The following is a 22496-nucleotide window of genomic DNA, read 5'->3' as shown; positions in this document are numbered from 1 at the left end:
AGTCAACTGTTACCGTTAGTTTAATTTATTACATTTTCCAACTCTCCTCACAATAAACCCTCTTTAGACTCTAAATAAGGATAAAAGAAATATCGCAATGTGTTAAAGCAAAGTTTTTTTGTTTATGTTGTTAAGGATAAACCATTGGAAAGATTTAAGCAAGTCCTTCAAATTTTACAAAGTAAAATAAAATAAAACAATAAAGTTTGTTTGTTTTAACCTTACGCAAGGGGTAATGTGCTTTTTAGTTGTATTTATTAAGGAGTTTGAGTAATTTGTGAAAATACCTGTAGATGGAGCCCTTGTCAAACAAGATTTTCTGCCATTAGTTGTTGGGACAGATAATAAAGTTCTTCTGTTTTATTAATTAAACCCGGTTTAATTTAATTCAAGGACAGTTTCATTAAAAGTTTTAATAATACAAAAGTATAAACAAACTCTAAGCTGACCAAATTTAGATTGATCCAGTATCATGCCAGTCAAATCCAATCATCTATTCACAGATCAAATTCAGTCCTAAATTATTTCTGCTCTAATGAAATTATTTATTCCAAGTTGTTCTTTCAGCTGCTGAAACAACATTGTAACAGTCAGAAAAAACTGATACAAAAGAGAGGAAAAGCATTCATGGTTCTTTAAAAAAATATCTTACAATCGCAGAGATCAGTGTATTTCACTGGTATTTTATGTGAAGTTGAAAAGAAAATAAAGAATATCAAAATAGAAAAATAAAGGAACCTGAATACAAATGCACACCACACATTTCAGATTTTTTAAACGGTTTATTTGAAAATAATCTCTTACTTGTAATTCATGTAATTGTGCTACTTTGTCTAACACATAAAATTCTAATAAAGCACACCAAAGATTGTGTCAAAATGTAAAAAATGTTCAATGAGTATTTAAAGACACAGTCATAAACACCTAAATGTACTAATTATTGATAACTGTGATCATCTGTAACTCAGTTTTATTCCTTAGAGTGATTATTGTTTGCTTTGATTACATAACCCCCCACCACACAAAAACATAATTTATATTTTAAATCTGTTAAATGAATACAAAACCTCACATATTTGTCAAACATGTATGAAAAATATTAGTGAATAATGCCAAATACATTTACAAACTTAAAGTTGATCATTTAGAAGTAGAAAATCGGTAAAATTGTTTATGTTTGTATCTTTTTCGTTTTGTTGTTTTATTTTTACTTCCAGTGTTTTTCAAATGTACTTCTCAGAGCTCCTGCTCATCACTTGTTGTTGCAAAGAAGGTAAGTTGTATTTCCTTTTTTATTGGCTATTGATCACTTTATTGCTATCTTGTAATAAAATAAAGTATTCATAATAAATTTAAATTATAATAAAAACCTAAAATTTGATTCGAAAAATTATAGGCTGTTAAACTTAAGCAGGTATTCAAAGCTAAAACCTCCCGTTTTTAAACATCTTTTTTTTTTTCTTTCAAAATTTTACACCACAATACAGTCGTGCACAAAATCTCAACATGAAACCGAAACAATAAAAACATGGGATGAACTAGACAAGAAATTTATTTAGACGTCACTTAATCAGTTATCAGTTTTGGGCTGATCAGATTAAAATGTTTTGTCGTCACTACAGCTCATTATCTGCTTTGAGCCGCATCGCTCTTCATGTGTAGGTCTGAATATCTGGGGGGAATTATTAACATAAGGTTGAAGTATCCCTTCAGCTTTTATCTCTAATCAGCTGTCATAAATACAATCAGTAGGCTGATTAGATTCCACTGCAGAAAGAACTTGTAAAAATTATTATTTTTTGCGTGTTGAGTCAAGATGTTTTTCTTTATTGTCCTTTAAAATGACTGCATGTTGAAAGCTACAGAATACACTGCAACAAAATGAATTAACAACCCTAAAATGACCGGAAAAACCTTGATAGAACTGACTTGAAAAAAAGTGTTCTGTTTAACAAATAGTACAAAAATAAACCTATAAGCTGTTTAAGCTTTATTAGTTGACACTCCCTTTACATAGTTTTGTTATCCTTTGAAAGACGACGCTCTCATTTCCTAACACAAACAAGTTTCTTGGTTGAATAAAATTATTTCAAAGCTAAATCTGACAGCGGAGTGAATAATTTTAACCGGAAACTTACACACATTTTTCCCTCTGAAATGTTTGTGAAAACAATCCTCTGGATTCATGTAGATTTTAAGTACAGCTAAAAACTTATGGTACAATCTGTTCTTTTCATTACTGTCACTTTAATGAGTTTGTTTTTCTCGTCTTTCACCAAACAGTTCGGTTTTACTCTTGATTTTAATTGTTTCCTTCTGCAATGAGCTAAGCAAGTTATTTTTCTGCACCTATAGGTAGATAGAGCTTCTCTCACAGATAAACATGTGGCTTTTATGTGAATTTCTCTCCAATCAAGAGAATAAAGTTTTGTTTTTAATTATCTTCACAAGATGGACATAAACGTTGTGGACGCCCAAAACTATTTAAGCCATTTTTTCAGAGTTTTATTGGAAAACCAGCCTTTGTAGGAAAAGACCTCCAAAGCATCTTGGCTGTCAGTACATGTTTTTCCAGCAGAAGTTGTGTTTACCAGTCCCAGCTGCTGACTGGGAGAAACAGAGTGGATCCGGCACAGGAATGTTACTAGAGCTGCAATACATGTCATGCCACAGAGACAATAAACTCAAATTGGCCATTTAATTCAACTCAAGGCACAAAAACAAAACAAAAAAAAACAACAAAAACCCCCCTCTGAGAGACAACATGTCTAAGCTCTTAGAGCAAAACCAATCAGGCAGAAAAACTGGCCTATACGGTTGTTACATTTAGTAATTCAGCTGAAAGAATATCCAAAGATCTTCTAAAACTTAGAAGGAAGTTCCAAAGTTTTGAAAACTTTGGTTGCACGAGTTCATCCACCACTGACGAAAGTCAAGGTGTTGACGAACAAACTTATCACTGAGGTAAATAATCTAGAAACGCAAAATGAAGGCTGTTGCGTCCCAAGCAGGACTCACATTAGCAGCAAATAGGTTTCACAGAAGCAGCTTCTATTAAAAATAGACATGCAAAGATATTGAGTTACTATCATCTTAGAAAAACAACCCTGCACTGGAACATTTTTAATTTTAAAGTGTCTAACTCTGATTTGCAAGAATAGTTATTCTCCATTATTTTTCTCAGCCAATCTCAACTGCAAATTATGTTGCCTTTATTTCACCTCAAAAGAAGAAGGATAGGGTCAGTAGTTTTATGACACAGTTGTAAATAAGACCTTGACCTTAATCTGACCTTTGTGGTTAAATAAAAAGTACAATAAAAACTTTAATAATGTTTTACTAGTACATTTTTAAAGGTTACACATATGCTTCCTTAGTAAAGGTGTGTAAAAAAGTCTAAACATAAATTATTCAAACTTTTTTGTTTTAGAAGACAGAAATTGTTTTCCTCTACTATTTTTGACTGATTAACATTTATTTCGATTACTGTAAATAAATAAATCAGCCTTCTAAAACTGAAACAGAAGTTAGCGAAGAGGATCAACACTGAGTCCTGAATTTATAAATCCTGACAAAGTGATAACCTGCTGGCTATTAAATCACAGGAGGGCTCCTATCTGCAGTGTGCTATCTGTACATAAATGGATCCAGATGAAAAGGCACCAACTGCTCATAGGCAACCAGCAGATGAAGACCATAGCTTGACCATAAAACTGCAGGTTCAGTCTTTTTCTATTAGTTTGACATGTTTTATCTCCAGGGTCAGATACAATAAAATTACTTTGGGGGTTATTGATTAAGCACCACACCTAAAAGCTTCTGCGACAGTACGCCTGTGATATTTGAACTTATTCAAGGTAAGTCAATGATGTAACATTAAGATGTCAGAGAAATGTGCAAACCTGTGTGAAAACATTTTTCTTCTATCTGATCTTTAAATGAGGAGGGTGGTAACAGCTACATAACATATTTACCAATCATGTGTTTGTTGCTTGGAAACACAAAACAGCCAACCACACTGCATCTATGGGACGAAGACAACTTGCTGAAGTTCAAACAGGGATAAGAATGGGGAAGAAAAGAGATTTAAGTGTCTTTAAACATGTTCTGGATCAGGGCTGCACAGTGGAGCAGTTGGTAGAGCTGTTGCCTTGCAGCAAGAAGGTTCTGGGTTTGATTCCTGGCCCCGGTCTTTCTGCATGGAGTTTGCATGTTCTCCCTGTGCATGCGTGGGTTTTCTCAGGGTACTCCGGTTTCCTCCCACAGTCCAAAAACATGACTGTCAGGTTAATTGGCCTCTCCAAATTGTCCCTAGGTGTGAGTGTGTGTGTGCATGGTTGTTTGTCCTGTGTGTCTCTGTGTTGCACTGCGACAGACTGGCGACCTGTCCAGGGTGACCCCGTCTCTCGCCCGGAACGTTAGCTAGAGATGGGCACCAGCAACCCTCCCAACCCCACTAAGGGACAAGAGTGTAAAGAAAACGAATCTAATAAATCTTTTGCAAGCAAATGTATGATATATTAGTCTATATAAACCCACATTTAAACAGGCTGTCTGCTTGCAGATGATGATTAGCATCTATTCTGTGCATCATCTACATGTCAAAGGATTGTGGTGTAGTCGGCTAAGTTTATCTTATCATAAAAAAGACTTAGTAAAAAACAATCTGATATTTTCAGTAGTTGCTAAAGTTTATGTTCTTCACTCTTGAAGATTTGCCTTAGTCAGCAGTTTTATGTGCAAAATTATGCAAGTATCTCAAGCAACTTTAATCAACTGGCTTTATGGGAGAGTAATTATATGAGTGCATATCAAAGTGTTACAAAACACAGGAAGAAAAAAAAAACCCACATTAATGAACAAAGGTGAAATAATATCTGTTGATATTATGTAACAATCAAATCTAAAATATGACATCTAACCTAAATCTCTGCTCTGGTGTCTGCTCATGCAATTTGAAATAATGTGACTTTTTACATGGAAGCTGAACAAAATACAGGTTTCGTTCTCAGGTTTTAGCACATTAAATGACACAAGCTTTTTTGTCCCATCAAAGTTACTTAATATGGGGTTTCAGGGCAGGTAAAGTTTTGTAACTTATCTGCAAGAAGATAAGATGTTATTAGGCTGAGTGAATCATGAAGTTATGTAAGAAAAAACAGCAATGATGAGTTGGCATTTGTGTAATTGTGTGCAAATCTAACATTACATTTTTAAAATAGTTTTCATGTAAAAGTGAGATTTGATCAGGGTTGAAGCTATAAACCGCTGGCTTCCTAAACAACGTCAAATACAAAAGATGCTGTAACCTGGTATTTACGGTTTTATTTACCTGATATTTTATGGTATGTATCATTCAAGTAGTTAACTCAGCAGATATTTTTAGATATAATTTATTTGAAAATAAAAATCAAATTGAATAATGTACAAAGCTTTATTTGAATGCACTTTTAACACATTTAAAGCATATTAAGCACAAATTATGCAATAGTTGCCAAAATAAAATGATTTTGACTGAAGAAATTTGAATTTTGCTAAATATTTTGAGCCAACAAATATGAACGCAACCAATTTCCAATCGCATTTATTACGTCAACCCTCCTGATTGAACATATATGAGGAATGGCTCTGTAGTTATTTGACAGAAGTGGCTGTTAACCTTTGAACAGAATAACTGAACCAGCTCTATTTCCTTTGCTTTAATTGCTTTAACCTTATTGATATGATTATCTATATAACCTGGAAAGGTTAGGAATGCTAATGTTACAATTTTCATAAACTATTAGACTTTATATTAATTCTTTCAATATTGTAGTTCGTAAATTTTACTTCATCCCCTTCTCAGATATGATTACAAATGATGTAATATTTTGAGTCTATAATAAAGACAGTTAGCAAGCTTTGTGATTTCTGTAGAACTATTTGATCCCAATTTTTAAAAAAATTCTGATTCATAATTTAACAAAGAGCAGAGCTAAATAATAAAAAAACCCTCAACCAGTATCATGTCCCATTTGTGACTAAATCTCCTCTCCACCTATCAAGCATCGCTTTATGACCACTGGTATGTGTAGTAAACCTGATGACATTGTCATCAAGGAACCTCTTAATAAGTGGAATAAGAGGCAGCAAATTAACATTCTGACTTGAAAGTTGACTTGAAACAACTATTAAAATGTTTCTGATCTGCAGTGATAGCAGTGACTACCCCCCAAAAAATGTTTTTTTTAGTCACTCTAGATCAGAAGAAGATATTGCTGACGCTGTTAGAAATGTGAATTTGTTTGGGCTGCCATTCAGGATGCCTACAGTCCAATTTGCTGCTGAAAGCCCCAACAATGGTGACACGAGGGTCAAGCCGAGCTAATTGTAAGTGTGGGCCTCTAAATACTAAAAGGCCACATAAAAAGAGGACAGCTGTGTGCTTAAATATTATTTTATAAGTCAAATCAAATCAATTTTATTTGTTTAATGCCAAACCACATCAATGGAAAAATATGTTTTTCCATTGATGTAAAACATCAATGTATGTTTTACATCCATTGATGTCATGCCAGGCTGTCTTGTCATGCCAGGCTGTCAAAGCCTGGCATGAAAAGAGAATTTTTTTTAAGAAAAAATTCTTATTCTTAAAAATAAGAATTTTAAGTACTTATTGAATTGTTCTGTGTTTCAACTACATTTTTATATTTCTTGATATACTTTCTTATTCTTATTCAATAATTTTACTTGCCTTCGAGAGTTGATATTTTTTTACATTTCGTTGGGCTTTCTTCATTCACAGTGAAAATAAAATTAATTCTGAATGCAGAGAAAGCTAAAATATTTGAAAAGTTTGTCAATAAATATTGTGGAGATCCAGTTACACATCGAAATGTGCACAAAGTTGCCTTGTGGCAATTCCAGTGAGATCTGAAGTCTCTTGTGCGTTCATACCGTTACATAACAACCACCCCCTCCTGCTCTGCTCCCTGCTCCACTCATCTCGCCCGCCTCGTCTCCCCTTTGATCACGCCTGGCTGGTTCGCCTTGTGATCTGCTCTCTTCTTCTACATTATCATGATTGCATCCTTGTGCCTTGGTAATGACATGTGGATCAATCGCCAAGGCTGTCAAAGCCTGGCATGACAAGAGGAGCGCTGTGACAGAGCAGGACCCCGCTCGAGTTTTACATGTGACTAAATCAATGATTTTCTATCAATTTAACAAAGGTCATTTCCTTATTCTTCATAATATATTATATTCTCCACACACCTCAGCTCTAAGACATGTGTTTATGGGAAACCTGCAGTCCTGTCATCCATGTGAATGTTGCTTATTCTATCACAAACCATAAATACTACAGGAAAGTTTTGGAGAAAACTTGTTTGAATCTAATTTATGCCTCAATGGCAGCAAAAAGACCATTTAGTCTTCATGTTCTATCAGTGTATGTTACTGGTTTTGGCACAAATTATTATTCCTTTGAAAGAAATGTATTTTAGCTTCTTGGTAAACTTTCCAGATCGCCCATTTGGTTTTTTGACACGACAACATGCTCATGTGCCCAACTTTGGGAACCAGGGCTAAAAAATGATCATCACTGATTCATTACATTAATATCTTGTTTATCTGCTGCCGTTGCTAGCAAGCAGCTCTTGACATAGTTTCCTCCTGGACTTTAAACTGTATGAAATGATAAAACTTTTTAAATGCTTGATGTTTCCTTATGAATAAAGTGTTGTTAATGACAACACTATCAACAAATTAGAAATTGTTTAGAAAGAATTACTGCAGTGGAGTCATCTGTTTTTGCCCGTTAGTGAACTGGATGAGGTAAATATGTTGCACTTGTCAAAGCTGTTTGTCTTTTCATATCTTATGAAATTTTGGATCTGAGATGTCCATAAAAACACAGAAACACTTTTAAGAACAAAAATATTATTTTATTTGCAAGTTACTTATTCACACATATAACATTCAGAGACGTGTTCTATAAGAACCAACATGATCAATTTCTAGAAGGTTTTTACAGCTTATAGAATTGTATAAATATAGTGTGCAGTGTGAGGCTCTTCTCCAACGTGAATCTTTATCACTCCCTCTGAGACCAGTCCAGGTAAGAGCCGGTGTAATTACGTGCTCTGAAAGTAAGAAGAGAAACATTGATGGTAAGAGGAGACGTCTCCAGTAACGACTCGGGGAACTTTAATATAACGTACGTCACATATCCGAGTTCTCTGACTTTGCTGATGGCCTCTTCTGACCGCTTCCCTGACCGGCAGTAAAACACCAGCTCAGGCGCATCGAGTGCAGGTTTGGGAATCCGGTATGTGGCCTGGAAATCCTCTGGGCTCATTTTGAAAGCAGTTTCGACGGTGCCAACTGATCAAAACAGAGGAGAAAGACACAACAGCAGTTCACTCACACAGGCCTGAGGCACTAGAAAAACCATCTAGTGAAAAAGATGCAGATATTTAGTAAAATTATAATAAACAAGCTCTTACGGGCAATGTGAGTGGACCTGGGGATGCATCCTCTGTTCACCTCGTCTGTCTCACGGACATCAATCAGAATCAGATCTTTGCTTTTGGCCAGGAGAGCCTTCAGTTCCTCGTATGTGACTAGGAAAAAAGAAAAGACGTTTTTTTAAGAAACACCCAGAGAAATCTGCGTGAATCTATTTTTTAGGTTCTATAATTGTACTTAATTATTAGGTAGTGTTTGCAAATATTCTGAGCTCAGATTTGCTCCAACTGGAGACAAATATTAAGAACTTTGGCAAAGATAATAAAAACCTGGAAATCCATGGTTCTAAAAAAATCCCGGAACATAAACTCCACGTATGATTTTTTTCTCTCTAAATTGTTAATTACAAAACGTGCATATAACAAAATGCAAAAAGCACAGGTGAGCAGATATGTTACAGTTTGTGCAAAGCTCTGACTAGAAGATAAATAATGTTTTAAAAGTAACTGTGAAGCTGTCAGCTTCACCCTATCTACTCTGCTGCGTCACAGGGTCATACGCATAGATTTAGTCATAAACCATTATCTACACATTTATCTGTCTTTGTGTAACATTTGACATATTAACATTGCAAGTCATGAAACTGTACTAAACTAAAACAAAAATATAATTGATTTTGCATTCTAATTAATTTGTAAAAAAATATTAAAAATATTTTAAATGAATGCTGTAGGATGTCCCAGTTTAATTTTTAAAAAGAGATAATTACTGTACCATCAGAGGAAAACACTCACCTGGGTTTGTCATGTTGGTTTGTGTGAGTGAAGCTTTAGAGATGAATCAGGAATCTCTGCTTAATTCTCCTCTTCCACATCGCCGCTTTTATGCAGCTCGGTGGCAAATAATTGGCTCAGGTTTGCTCAGTCTGACCTGGAAGACTCAGGTAATGAGCCAATAGTTATGTAAGAGAATCACTGTTGAGGAGGTGTTTCAATTACAACACGGGCTCTAAATCATTAGGTCCTCTATCAACGGTCAAAACAAATGAATAATCTATTAAAAGATTACGTTCAACATCTAACTTTTTAGATATTGGCAGAGAATATTCAATGAAAGAAAATCAAGCATGAAAAAAACTGACATGATAATTCATTGCAAATGTTTTCACATTTAGACTCTTTTAAGACAATTTGTTTGTTCAATAATCAATAAGGAAAAACTAAATCACAGTGAGGGCAGCCCTGTCTGGATCCTGATGTTCTCAGTGTCACGGGGTGTGGTTGGGAGTGGTGAGAATGAACGCAGGGACTCAGGTTATGGTGAAGATGATGATGTTTAATGATGAAGAAAACAGTCCAACACAGGCGGCACGGCAGAGAGTTAGCACACAGCTAATACCGGTAGCAACTGACAAAGACTGAAACAAGCAACCTCAGGACTACACAGTTCTACTGAGGAAACTAACTAACTAACTAACTGACTGACTGACTGACTGACTGACTGACTGACTGACTGTAGACGAATGATGAGGATCTGATAAAAAAAACACAGACAACAGGTGAGACTAAATACACATGGGGTAATCAAGGGAACAAGACACACCTGGGAGACAATCAACGGGGAAGACGCAGAGACAGGACTCACAGGGAACAGGATCACAGAAAAACTCAAAAATAAACACACAGAAACACGGATCATGACACTCAGGTTCTCATTATTTCATCAATGGATTTAAATCCCTACTTCCTTCAATTTGTGACAAAGTTTTCTATGTTGTTGTTCCATTAAAAAATCACACACTTCAAAAATGTAAAAGTAAAGTCAACAAAACAGACTTAAGGTTTTTTTTTTAATGGGTTTGTATTTTTAAATTAGTCCTTAATATATATGGGTTAGTTTAAGTTTCTGTAATGTTGTGAAATATTATAAAATATCATTGTCTCCAAAAAAAAAAAAAAAACAACACAACAAAAAAAACAAACAAACAAACAAAAAAAAACTGGAACAACAGACATATTAAGATCAGTCCCATCATGGATACTTTCTCTGCTGAATTACTTTCAGGTCAGCAGTTTATGCTGATATTTTTTTCTACTTTATTTCAACCTAAAATAAACTCAACTGCTGACAATGTTTTGCATACATTTATTAAAGCAACCACCATCATAGAAAAGTCAAAGCCAATCTTTATTGCGATTAATTAGATCTCTATCCTAAATTTCAATCTATTGTAAAGCAGTAAAAAAAAGTCACATTCACATATACTGTAGTGTAAATTATATATTTCCGATAGAGTACTAGAAACACTAAATATTCGCAGTACAAACATGTCCCTTTAACCAAAAAAAACAATTTAATTCCTGGCCAGAATTAAAAAAAAAAAAAACTGTCAGATTTCAGCTCTGACGACCTCGTTACTCGCAGCTTGACCTTCGACCTGTTGGAATAATATTGTGACGCTAAATGAAGCCAAAAGCAGATTTAAACCCGATTGTGGAAGAAATCAAACGACGCTCTGACCTGAGCAGAATAGCACCCGACTTTAGGGAGCCGTTTCCATGACGATACCCTCCACAGGGACTCTCTGAGGGAGGCTGATAACTCATGAGTGTCACGAACCTGACAAACACATAGATATATGCGTTTTATTTTAAAATAATGTCATGTGTTAAAGTAAGAAAATGAAAGCACCTTCATGTGTTTCAAGCAGGCATTTCTGAAGTCCATGTTGCTGCTGCTGCTCACTATGCTGATGGTGGAGCTGACGATCACCTCAGCAGCTGACTGCAGCTTCTCTCGTTTCTTACAACACAAACACACATATTTATTTTATATGATTTGTGACTATTTTGATTTTTTTTTAATAGAAAACACAAAAATACAAGTTACATTTTGTCACGTTAAAAGCAAAAACTTCAACGTACTTTATTGGGCTTTTAAGTGACTAACCAAGACAAAGCAGTAGAACATTTTTGAAAAGTAAAAGATGATTAAACTAAAACTAAAAGGTTTTTAGTCTACATGCAACACACAGAGCCCATAACATCCACAGTGAAAGAAGATGGTGGCTGCATCATGCTGTGGGGATATTTTTCTTTCAAACTCAGAGTTGATAGGAAGACAGATATAAGGGTAAATTTAAGGCAATTCTGGAAAATAAAACTGTTAGAGATTAAAAAAAAAAGTGGAGCAGAGGTTTCCCTTAATAAAGACCTTAAACATAGCACAACTTGAAGATTGAAACCCAGAGACGTGCTGCCTCTTAAAGTTGAAAAAGCAAGAAAATTCAGTCTCTAGAGATGCAAAGCAGCTAGAGACAAACCCCAGAAGCTTTGCATCTGGACCTTTGACAAAAGATAGTTCTGTATGCCACACTGCTTTATTTGACTTTTATTTGCAAATAAATAAATGCAAACTATGCATATTTTACCTTCCATGTCCCATTTATGGACTATTTTGTGGTAATCTGTGACATAAAATACACTGAAGCTTATGGGGTTGATACCAGAAAAGACTTAGTCAAATTATTGTCCCCCTGTAAGCACAATGGTCTTACATAAAGTTGTGAAATTAATGCAGAAAAATGTCTTTCTTGCCTTTTTTCTTTCTTTTAAAGCCTTCATTGTGTTGAAAAGTTCAGCCTGCAGAGCTGATGTGACGGCCTGCCTGTTGTTGCTCAGAATGTCCTCTAGATGGAGCTCTAACAACAACTCACAATCTATAGGAAGAAAAAAATGGTGAATGTTTTCAGCTCAGAGTTTCATGTTCACATCTGCTGCGATGATGATAATGATGATGATGATGATGATGATGGTAATAAATCTTCACCCATTTTATCTGTGAGCTGAGAGGTGAAGGGGTCACTATGCTGTAAGAAGAGCAGGACTAGGAGACTCTGCTGAACTGGGAGGTGACTGGGTTCCCGCTCTGGATCGTCCCAGTTTTCCTGCTCCACAGTGAACACAACACTGTGCACAGGATCATCAGGGGACGCTGGAACATTTAAAACACAATATAGAAATTTATATTTACAAAAAATAACTAATAGTACTGTTCTGGTTCTACGGCCTCAGTAGAACCTCAGTTTATAGAGCGAAGAGTTGCATCTTTTGGTTCTACATCATTTAGAAAAAAAAAAGATCAAAAATATGCACTTAGGAATAATCAGCTTATTTTTGTCGTGAAGAGAGAATAATTCACTAGTTAACTGCACAATAAAAACTTTGGAAATGAGTTAGTTACATGTGAGCCTGCTTTGCTGATGGAGACAGATCTGTCACAATGGAGTCGATTATCGGCCCGTCTTGGTAAACAAGCTGCAGTTTGAGACTGATAGGAAATGACAACCAGCGAAACAGCGACAACCTCACAAACCTCATTTTAATGATGTACAGATATATGCTGTTGTGTAATTTCTAAATCCCCCGCTGTGTATATTGACGTTATTAAAATGGCCTTTTCTGCTCGAAGGAAAATATGTCTGAACTTAGTGAAAATACACAGTAATGTTTGCTAAAATGTACTTGCAGACACTGAGTTTATTTACACCTGTTCATTTGTGTTATTTTACTTCACTGATCTGAAAAATACTCGGTTGATGCCACTGCATAAGTAGTGCAGCGGCGCCATCAAGTGGTCTCATTAAGACAAAACAGCAAGATGAACCAGATTTTAAAAACTCTAAAATGGATTCAGCAAATATAACTTCACTCTTTCTCCACATTCAGACCCTGGTGTTCAAATGAAATAATGTACCTTCATGTAAATCAAAAATTTTAGACGTGCAGGAGGAATCTGAGAGATTCAGCCAGTCATGAAAAATGTTTTGTGTGGCGGCTCTTTAAGCAGCAACTTCAGCCACAATCCATCTCTGAAACTCCCACAAACTCTAGAATGCACTTTGTCTTAGTTGTGGCTGCATTTTTTTCCTAATACATCTTGTCTTTTCACTTAATTTGCTAGGAACGCGTTTGTGTGGGCAGTCAATCTCTAGTTTTTTTTTTTAAGCTACAAAAGGTAATTAGAAATAACCTTCTTTGGTTTACCCTCCTTATGAAGGAGTATGTTCCTAAAAGTCTAGACAGCAGTCTTCCTCATTCGTTTCTGCTGAATTCTGGGTTTTCATCACCTGAATGTCATTATCATAAAAAATAAAGATAGAAAATATGCTACTGAGTCTGTAAATCTACATGATTTTTCTTTTTTGAATCAAATTACTGAATAAAATTACATTTCAATGAAATGTAATGTCATTGAAATGTAATCTATGGCAAAGGAGGAATGAGAGAATTTGCCAAAAATAAAACATATTGGCAAAATAAAGCAAAACAATGTGGCCTGGTGTATACATCAACGGTTTTTCCTACAGTCGATGCTGACTGCAGGAAAATCCCACAGAAATCCACTGTTGCTTATTAGATAATTATGAACATTTCCTCTGAAACGTGTCCAATTTTTTGATCCCAAATTAGATATGTGACCATAAGAACGAGAGGTTTGCACCTCAAAATGAATGAGCCAGATGGCTGATGACTTGAATGAGTCATAGTTTCCTCAATTACTGTTTTATATGACTATATATTTTAGTACCGGATGCAGCATATGAAACCAACACAGGGATGATGGTGGCTGTGCCTTATAAAGCTTTCAACATTTTTTATTGAGTCACGTTAAACTGAACGAATGACTCCCAAACTCTGTAAACATGGCTAAACATCAGCAACCTGGTATTTTTATTGTGATGTTGAAGTTGCACTAAAATAGTTTAGGGAAATTAATCCCAGCTTCTCACTGCAGTTTTAACGAGACTACAAGAACATTATCACAGTTATAAAGATGTTTGCACACCTTTCCACTCCAAAAAACAACATTTAATGACAATAAACGGCATTTACATTTATCTAAGAGTATTTCCCACACTTCAAGTCTGTGGAGTAGATTTGAAAACATCGTTTATTCTCTGTTGCTGCTTTCAACGTTTGTTTTCTCTCATTTGATTTCAATTATCTGCTTCTGGGATCAATTAGTTTTTTCTTATTCTCTCACAGCTAAACATGTGTTTTTTTATGTGCAATTCCCTGAAGTCAAGAGAAAAACAAATCTGTGCTTTAATTGTTATTGAAAGTCTTTACTAGATGGGATTGAACGTTCAACATTCCAAACCTCAATTTCCAGATTTTTTATTGTAAAACTATCCCTTCCAGGTAAAGACCCACAATGCATCTGGGCAGTGAGAACATGCTGTTCTCCCAGCAGTGGTGGTTGTTTACCTTTGGAGGAGCAGCAGTGTATTCTGTCCAGTCCCAGATGCTGGTAGTCCAAATCAACAGGGAGGGTTTGGAAGAAACCAGACGGAGCTGAAACAGGGACGTTACTGGGGCTGAAAACCAGAACCTGAAAACACGGCGAGTCAAGGATGATTCATTCAAATCAGACATCTAAATCTCCCTTCGGAAAAAAAGAAAAACACCCAGTCTACCACACAACATACCGCTGCATGTCTAAACTTAGGCCTGCACAATGAAGCACAGACTGATAGTTACAATATCGCTGCAGGCAGAATGAATATCAAAGAACCGAAAGGGTTGCAAGAAACGTTAGATAATTATTTAAGTATGAAATGAAAATATGAAATGCCTGTCATATTTTTGCTGATGACATGCGTGTTTACCGTTTTAAGCTTTTTACAGGGTAAGCAGACAGTAAGGTGAAGACTTTCAGATGCAACCAATTAGTAGTTTCAATACCAAAACAGCAAAAAACTATGACCTGAGGCAACTTTTTAATAAAACCTTGTTCAGATGAAATAATACACTTTATAATTATCACAAGTTATATTGTTATTGCAATAATCCTAAATATAATTGCATATCCATGGTTTCCTGAAGCAGATGTTGCTCTTCTCATGGTCGCTTTAACTCTGATGACATTTAAGACATTGAAAGCAAACTGAGAGGTAGGTTGGCTGCGTCTACAAGAAAAGAGACATTTGAGGGGTTAAGAGGTATCAACACACGTTCTCACAGATTTAAAACCCGATCGCTTCGTCTTTTGCTATCTCATTTGAAAGTGAATATAGCAGATGTGCAGGCGAAGCAAAACCACAAACCCGCCTAAAGTAGAAGATCTTGGCTTTATTATTTCATTTACTATCCAGCTTCAGTTTTATATGCACTTCATTTAATTTACAAAAAGAAAGAAAGTCGCATTAAATTCTAGGGTTTCACAAAATAGGACAGAATAAATACGATCTGGTCAAAAACAGGTTCTGAAATGTACACATTTCAGATTACGACACTTTTATTGTTAAGTATTAAACAAAAAAGAAACCCAAAAGGCTGTGTGTGAAAAAACTAAGTATTCCCTTTCCACATCTACAAATGCTGAATTTGTAGCCAGATCTTTTCACACAATGTCAAGGTGAAAATATATTAGCAATTACTTTATAAAGGCAATTACTGTTGCCCATCAATTTGGAACATACAGTCAATTCCAAAAATGTCTTAAATAGATCATTTAACTCTTCAGGCCTCAGCTGACTTTAAAAGTTGTTGGAATCTTTATAGTTAACAAAATAATGAAAATCTACAACAGAACAACTGGTGAAAGAATCAAGTCCAGGCCTGCTGATGAAAATCCTGCTGTGGCGGCAAACCTTAAGGGAACTGAGGAAACACTGAACAAATAAGGCCTTGGATTAGTTTTGGTTTACTAAATAATGAATGTGTGGAATCTGTTGTCTGGAGTTGTGAAGTTAGAGTCTGGTAAAGACCACAATTCTGTTTTTTTAAAAATGTATTTTGTGGCTCTACTGGCCTTTATTCACTGGTAGCTGATAGGAAGGAGGGCAGGGAGAGAAGAGGCGGACATGCAGTAAATGGGTTTTGACCAAGAATCGAATCGGGAACGACTGCTCTTCCACTGAACCATGTGGCACCGCAGACCATTTTTAATCGAGACCTGACCTACAAAGCCCTCAAATTAAAAGGTAAATATGATTTTTTACAATAACTGTATTTTAGAAAGAAGGATAAATTACCACCTGCTGCCACACAGTTCAGAAAGCTTCAATTTAGAATGTCCTTAAGTTAATTTATAGAGCAGGAAATAAAGCATCTTATTGTCTATCACAAATCAAGCCCCTAAATATTGAATAAAAACTCAGGGAAAAGGTCACAACTCATAACTAAATCTACAGTTTACAATGTGATTTTCTACAAACCTCCAGCTGGTTATTACGTTATTTTGGCTCCTATCAGCTGTGTGTTATTTTTGCTCATTTCCTGCCACTAAAGGGGGATCTGCACCGAGTGACTGTGGCGAAGCTGCAGATGAAGAAGACTTAAGTAGTTGTGAATAAATCTGCGAGTCAAGTGATTTTGGCACAAGTTTTATCTCTAAGGTGAGATGCAATTCATTCTCTCATACTTCAGTGAGGCACTTCAGGGGTTATTGACATTAACTTTGCTCTGAGGTTCACAGCTGTTGCTCTGAAGCCAGATGTATTTTTGTTGCTATTTAAAGTCAACCAGTTTTAGCCTTTATTAAAAGTGTAGCCAATGCATTTAGTCAAATTTCTTTGAGTCGCTGTCATGTTTCAGGATCCAGACAATTTGTCACAGTATTCAACATAATATTGGTGATTATAGATTACATAAAATAATTTAAAAAAAAGAACAACCCTGAGCATCATTTTGATGAGACTGTCATAGAAAAACCTACTGTATTTAGTCAGATGCGTCAACAAATTTGCTGTAATACAGACAGCTACAGGAGCCCACCGCCACCAGCAACAACTCTCTGAAATAAGGCAAATTCCCTGAAGGGATCGCCAGAGAGACACAACAGTTCCCATTACTGGTTGCCATTAAATAGACTAAATTCCCATTAAGTAGTATCTGTGCTATACATCATTAGGACATTCAAAAGTGGTGACAAATGCACATCTAATTTAAGATGCTTGTTGTTTTGTGTATGCCATGTGGAAAAAAGTAGAGCTACAGATGTGACTACTTCCTGTCCAACTGACTTTATGACACTGAAAACCCATTAAAGCTGTGACTGGACAGCTTTAGCACACAGGGACAAGCAGAGGTCTAACACAATCTCGTGATCCATTGTGTCCATATTTGGTAGAACACGTCTAAAATAACTCTTTATGTTTCACTGTCATATTTGGATAAGATGATGTAACTATAAGCACAGCTGATTAATAGGGAAGCTGGATGGACTTCCCTGACTCTTGATCTTGCAGCAGAACTTGAAGCCCTTGTCACGTGACTGAATACAAAGCGAATTTTTCTTCATGCACCGGTTCAGATACTCATCTTTACAAAGAAATCAGAACAGAATGTGATTAAATCAGACAAAAGGATATTTGCATGCGAGATAGCTCCGTAGGCAAATGGGGGTACTGCAGCACACAGGGGCTCAGCAGTGTAACAATCTGGACACTGAGCTCTCCGAACAGGCCCTGGTCCATGGCTTTGGGTGGGATGCTGAGAGGAAACCGTTCTCTGACGACAGGATGTCCTTTCTGACACCACGATCCTCTCTGATCGCACCATGGTCTGAAAAGGAGAGAAAATCCCTGTTTGTACGCAGCTGTGACCTCACTGTGCCTGCATGAGCAGCAGGACTTTCAAACATTTTAACAGAAATACAAAAAAAGTATCATAAAACAGCAATAAATCAGTATTACTGACTGTGCAGAACAAGTGACGTCCAAGATCAGAGGGGGTCGGACTGAAAGAGCAACTTTACTAATGAGGAAAGCTCTGTTGGGATACAGCAAAAACAGGAGTTAAACTTTATATATTTTAATGGCTTTATGATCATACAATATAAATGAATGAAAAAAGCTAAATCAAAAATGGATTTTTTTTTGTGCTTTTTATTATAATTGTGATACACGTGGAGCGCAATTGCATTTTGTTTCACAATATGGATCGATTTAATTACTTTAATTTGTGTTTCTGAATATTACTTGGATTTGTTCATCTTGTGCCTTGTATTTGTTGTAACTTGCTGCAGAATAAATAAAACTATCTGAACTGAGCTGAATATGTAATTTCATTGAGACTCACAGGCTCTGAATCAGAGAACTACTACAGTCTGTGATGTTGATGTCTTACCTAAAGTCATGTTGTGATTTCTGTCCATGGATTTTAAATTTTAGTTGGATTCTTATCTGGATAAATATATATAAAAAAATCTATTTATATATATTTTCCTTTCCCTTGATATAATTTAAAAGAGAGGGAGGAGTTTCATACCCCAGCATTGGTCAAACCGAACATCTGAAGAAACGCTTTAACATGAACCTGCCATTTGGACGAGTAATGTCCTGGATTTTTCATCTGGAAGAACGACATCACATCTTTAACGCATTAAATAAGCAAGAAAAATAAATACATGTCCAGATGACAACAAACTGACTCCAGAAGTTAATATTTTTAAGTAAATTAGTACCTACCACATTTAATAAATTGAATTACCTGAAAATTCAGCAGGAACTTCAGTGATCCGTACAGATCTGTGAAGGCAGTCAGCTCCTCGGGATCAGGCTCAGGACAAGGCCACACACCGGGAAGCAGGACCTTTTTCAGGTCTGTTCACATCAATGCAGAACATGTGAAGTAAATATAATCTGTGACTCAGTGTGTTTGTTGTTGCGTTTACATACCAGCTTGAAGGGTTTGCATTTCAATTCCAAAACACCAGGAACCAGCAGCTGCAACTAGAGAATAAAATGACAATTAGAATGAGTTTTTGTCTGACGAGTGAAGGAGCATGTGCAGCACAGTTAATGTTGAAAATAGAGGAAATGTTTAGATATAAATTAAAAAAAAGACCAAACAAGTTTCTCCACATTGTTTGTTATTTAAAATATCCAAACTGTTCCAGACTACAATCTAAAATATTTTCTGGATTTTTGAGTAAATTTGATTAATTAATGTGATTAAGCGATCCTCGTTATGCTTTATTGGATTATTACAGAAACAGCATGATGAGGTGGGCTTTCAGCCATGACATAAAGACAATTTTATTTAGAAACTTTAATCAGCTTTACTTTAAAATGAACACTTAAATTAGTGTGTATTAATTCATTTGTACCTTGTTGATACATTTATTTTAAGAAATATGGGGTACCTAGAACATATATAGGTTTAAAGATGACACACAGTCCAAAACACTTTCAGACTGTTTTTCTAATCACTTTTTTCCATGTGTGTATAAACTAAAGTATACAGTTAAAGGAAAAAGTATTAAGGGGGAAATTTATATTGAAAATGTAAATAAATAAAAGTATTTCATAGAATGCAGTCAGAACAACAGTTTTGTCAATTCGTTTGACAGAAATTAAATTTCAAAAGTGGGAATTTATGAATAATGAGTCTAAATATGAGATAGATCACTGCAAAAAGTCCTTCTCTCTTTAATAATTAAGGTTTTTTTTATTTATTTATTCATTTTTATCAATTTGACTAAAAACGATGGATTAAAGTCTGGAAACCCTAACCTCCCTATTTAGATAACTAATCCAAAGTAGCAAAGTGCTAAAAACAAATTTATAAAATAATTCAATATTCAGACCATTTTTACCACATACTTTATATAATCAATTATAAAATGCCAGGATTATACCCTTACTGTTCTTAACTTAGAGAAACTTAAAGTAATAGTCGCAATAGTTAAAATCACTTTGTTTATACAAATTAGTCTAAAGTTTTGATGGATATTTAAACCAGACGAATTAGCACGATATTATCAAAATTCAGCAAATTATCAGAAAATTCAGCCATCTTACCAGTGCAGTTTAACCTCTGATGGGACGAGCCCTTTTCGGTCCATAAAAGCACTAAAATTGCTCCAGTATTCTTTAAACTAGATCGTTTCCTTTGTTTTCCCATCAGCTGGATTAGCCTCAGCACCTGAACAGATTGACAAGCTAACGTCATGCTAACATTAACATTAGCGTCGATAATAAACCATTTATACGTGTTAAAAAAAAACTTTTAGAGAAAAAAAATCCAATTAGCGCATACTCAGTTTAAGTTATAATCAACTTATTCAAGTAATTACCTGCCGTATTTCTCTTAACATTCTTAATTCAGAAGTTGACTTTTAAACAATCAGCTCAGCTCTCAAGAACTGCGCAGTCGTGTAGGACCACGTGTCTTCAATGATCAGAAATCAAGGAAAGCGAAGTATTCATCGCGATTGGTCTGCAGTTGAGGGCGGAGGATGGAAGAGAAGACAGAGGGAGAAGCTTATGTCTATTGGACATTTTTCTTATTTTAATAAAGAATACTGAGGACAGGGGGCCCAATTAAGATTATCCTATCCCGGTACCAGGCAAAGCAGTCAACCAGCCTGGCTGTGGAGGTAATTCAGCCTTTGTTAAAGCAAAAACTAGTCAAACATGTATAAAACTGGTTCAGTAGAGTTGTCCAATATTGACGTAGATCAAAGCATATTAATGCTTCCAGATGTACATATAAATGCACATCTGAATCGTGCAGTCAAACCCCAGGTCCAATTCCAGCTGAGAATTTCTGGAAAGATTTTGGTTGCCACATACCTTCCTTTATGCTTCATAATTATATGAAGCTTGTGTTGATCTATCACATAAAACCTCAAGAAAATACATCAAAGTTTGTGGTTGTAACATGACAAAATATGAAGCTGCTCTAATTCCTCAAAGTCAGTGTTTATGACTAATGTGACTTTCTTTGCCCACTACAAATAATAATAATAATAATAATAATAATAATAATAATAATAATAATAATAATAATAATAATAATAATAACTTTTCAAAGTACTCAGACACTGTACAGTAATTAAGATTAAAAACATCAAGAACAGCAACAACAGGCAATCAGAGAAATATTAAAATACATTTCATAAAGGTGGGACTTGAGAAGGGATTTAAAAGTAAGTAGGTCAGAACAGTCATGGGTCGGTTGTGGGGGTGAGATCCAGAGGATGAGGTGGCGATGGAAAATGTTCTGTCACCCCCAGGTTTGGTGCTTGGTCCTGGGTGCAGAGGAGGGACAGGAGTTTGAGTTAAAGAAGACGAAATGAGATGTAAAAAAGCGATGGATGGATGGAGTCTTGCTATGTTTTTTAGTGGAAAAATGAAGTCCTAGTTATTTAGTTGATATGGTTGTCAAAGGAGAGGGTGGAGTCAAAATAAACGTCAAGATTGTGGTGATGTAGAGAAGGTGATAGTGTCCGAACAAAGATAATGATGACGTGACATTTGCCATAGTTTATAGTCATAGTCATAGCATGGCTTAAGAAAGTTTTGCTCCACCCAGGTTTTTATTTTAGTGAGACAGAGGGTGAGGGTGGAGCGCCTTCTGACACATTTGGAAATGTCAGCATAGCAGTGGTAATTAAGGCCATGATGGCAGATGATGTTACCAAGAGGGAAAAGGTGTAGAGGGTAAACACAAGAAGACCAAACATAGAGCCTTGAATATAGCAAAAATGAAAACAAACAAAAAGCTTTATATGGTATTTAATACTGGCTGCACAGTGGCGCAGTTGGTAGAGCTGTTGCCTTGCAACAAGAAGGTTCTGGGTTCGATTCCCGGCCCCGGTCTTTCTGCATGGAGTTTGCATGTTCTCCCTGTGCGTGCGTGGGCTTTCTCCGGGTACTCCGGTTTCCTCCCACAGTCCAAAAACATGATTGTCAGGTTAATTGGCCTCTCCAAATTGCCCCTAGGTGTGAGTGTGTGTCCTGTGTGTCTCTGTGTTGCCCTGTGACAGACTGGCGACCTGTCCAGGGTGTACCCCGCCTCTCGCCCGAAACATTGGCTGGAGATGGGCACCAGCAACCCTCCCGACCCCACTGAGGGAAAAAGGGTGCAAGAAAATGGATTGATGGATGGATGGTATTTAATACTCTAGTCAGCCTATTGGGGCATAAACATAATTGATTTTATCGTAATTTCTTATGTGCTATGAATTCAAACTTGAAAGTTTTAGTGATTCATTGTATGAAACTTAACATCGATCTGTATCCATTTTCTTTGTGG

The 22496-nt window shown here is 35.9% G+C and overlaps 2 protein-coding genes across 2 annotated transcripts; both read right to left on the bottom strand.

Annotated features, from left to right (window-relative positions):
* Positions 1–8074: 8074 nt before the first annotated feature.
* LOC103471410 (thiosulfate:glutathione sulfurtransferase-like) lies at positions 8075–9255 on the bottom strand. The gene is made up of 3 exons (XM_081612031.1): positions 9243–9255; positions 8487–8603; positions 8075–8364 (listed from the first exon to the last, which is right to left on the bottom strand). The coding sequence occupies exons 1-3, from the start codon at positions 9253–9255 to the stop codon at positions 8075–8077; spliced, it is 420 nt and encodes a 139-aa protein (XP_081468157.1).
* Position 9256: 1 nt separating this feature from the next.
* On the bottom strand, positions 9257–22398 carry top6bl (TOP6B like initiator of meiotic double strand breaks). The gene is made up of 14 exons (XM_081612030.1): positions 20533–22398; positions 20258–20381; positions 19133–19186; positions 18945–19057; positions 18723–18806; positions 18582–18637; positions 18153–18224; positions 17815–18017; positions 14718–14867; positions 12277–12441; positions 11976–12166; positions 11140–11271; positions 10969–11067; positions 9257–10885 (listed from the first exon to the last, which is right to left on the bottom strand). Exons 1-14 carry the CDS (start codon positions 20551–20553, stop codon positions 10838–10840), a joined length of 1512 nt encoding a protein of 503 aa, XP_081468156.1. The 5' UTR covers positions 20554–22398; the 3' UTR covers positions 9257–10837.
* Between the last annotated feature and the right edge of the window lie 98 nt (positions 22399–22496).

This window comes from Poecilia reticulata, chromosome 10 (genome assembly GCF_904066995.2).
Source record: "Poecilia reticulata chromosome 10, P_reticulata-male-v2, whole genome shotgun sequence".
NCBI lineage: Eukaryota > Metazoa > Chordata > Actinopteri > Cyprinodontiformes > Poeciliidae > Poecilia > Poecilia reticulata.
Note: the sequence above shows the minus strand (reverse complement) of the source record. Positions and strands in the feature narration are given on the sequence as shown.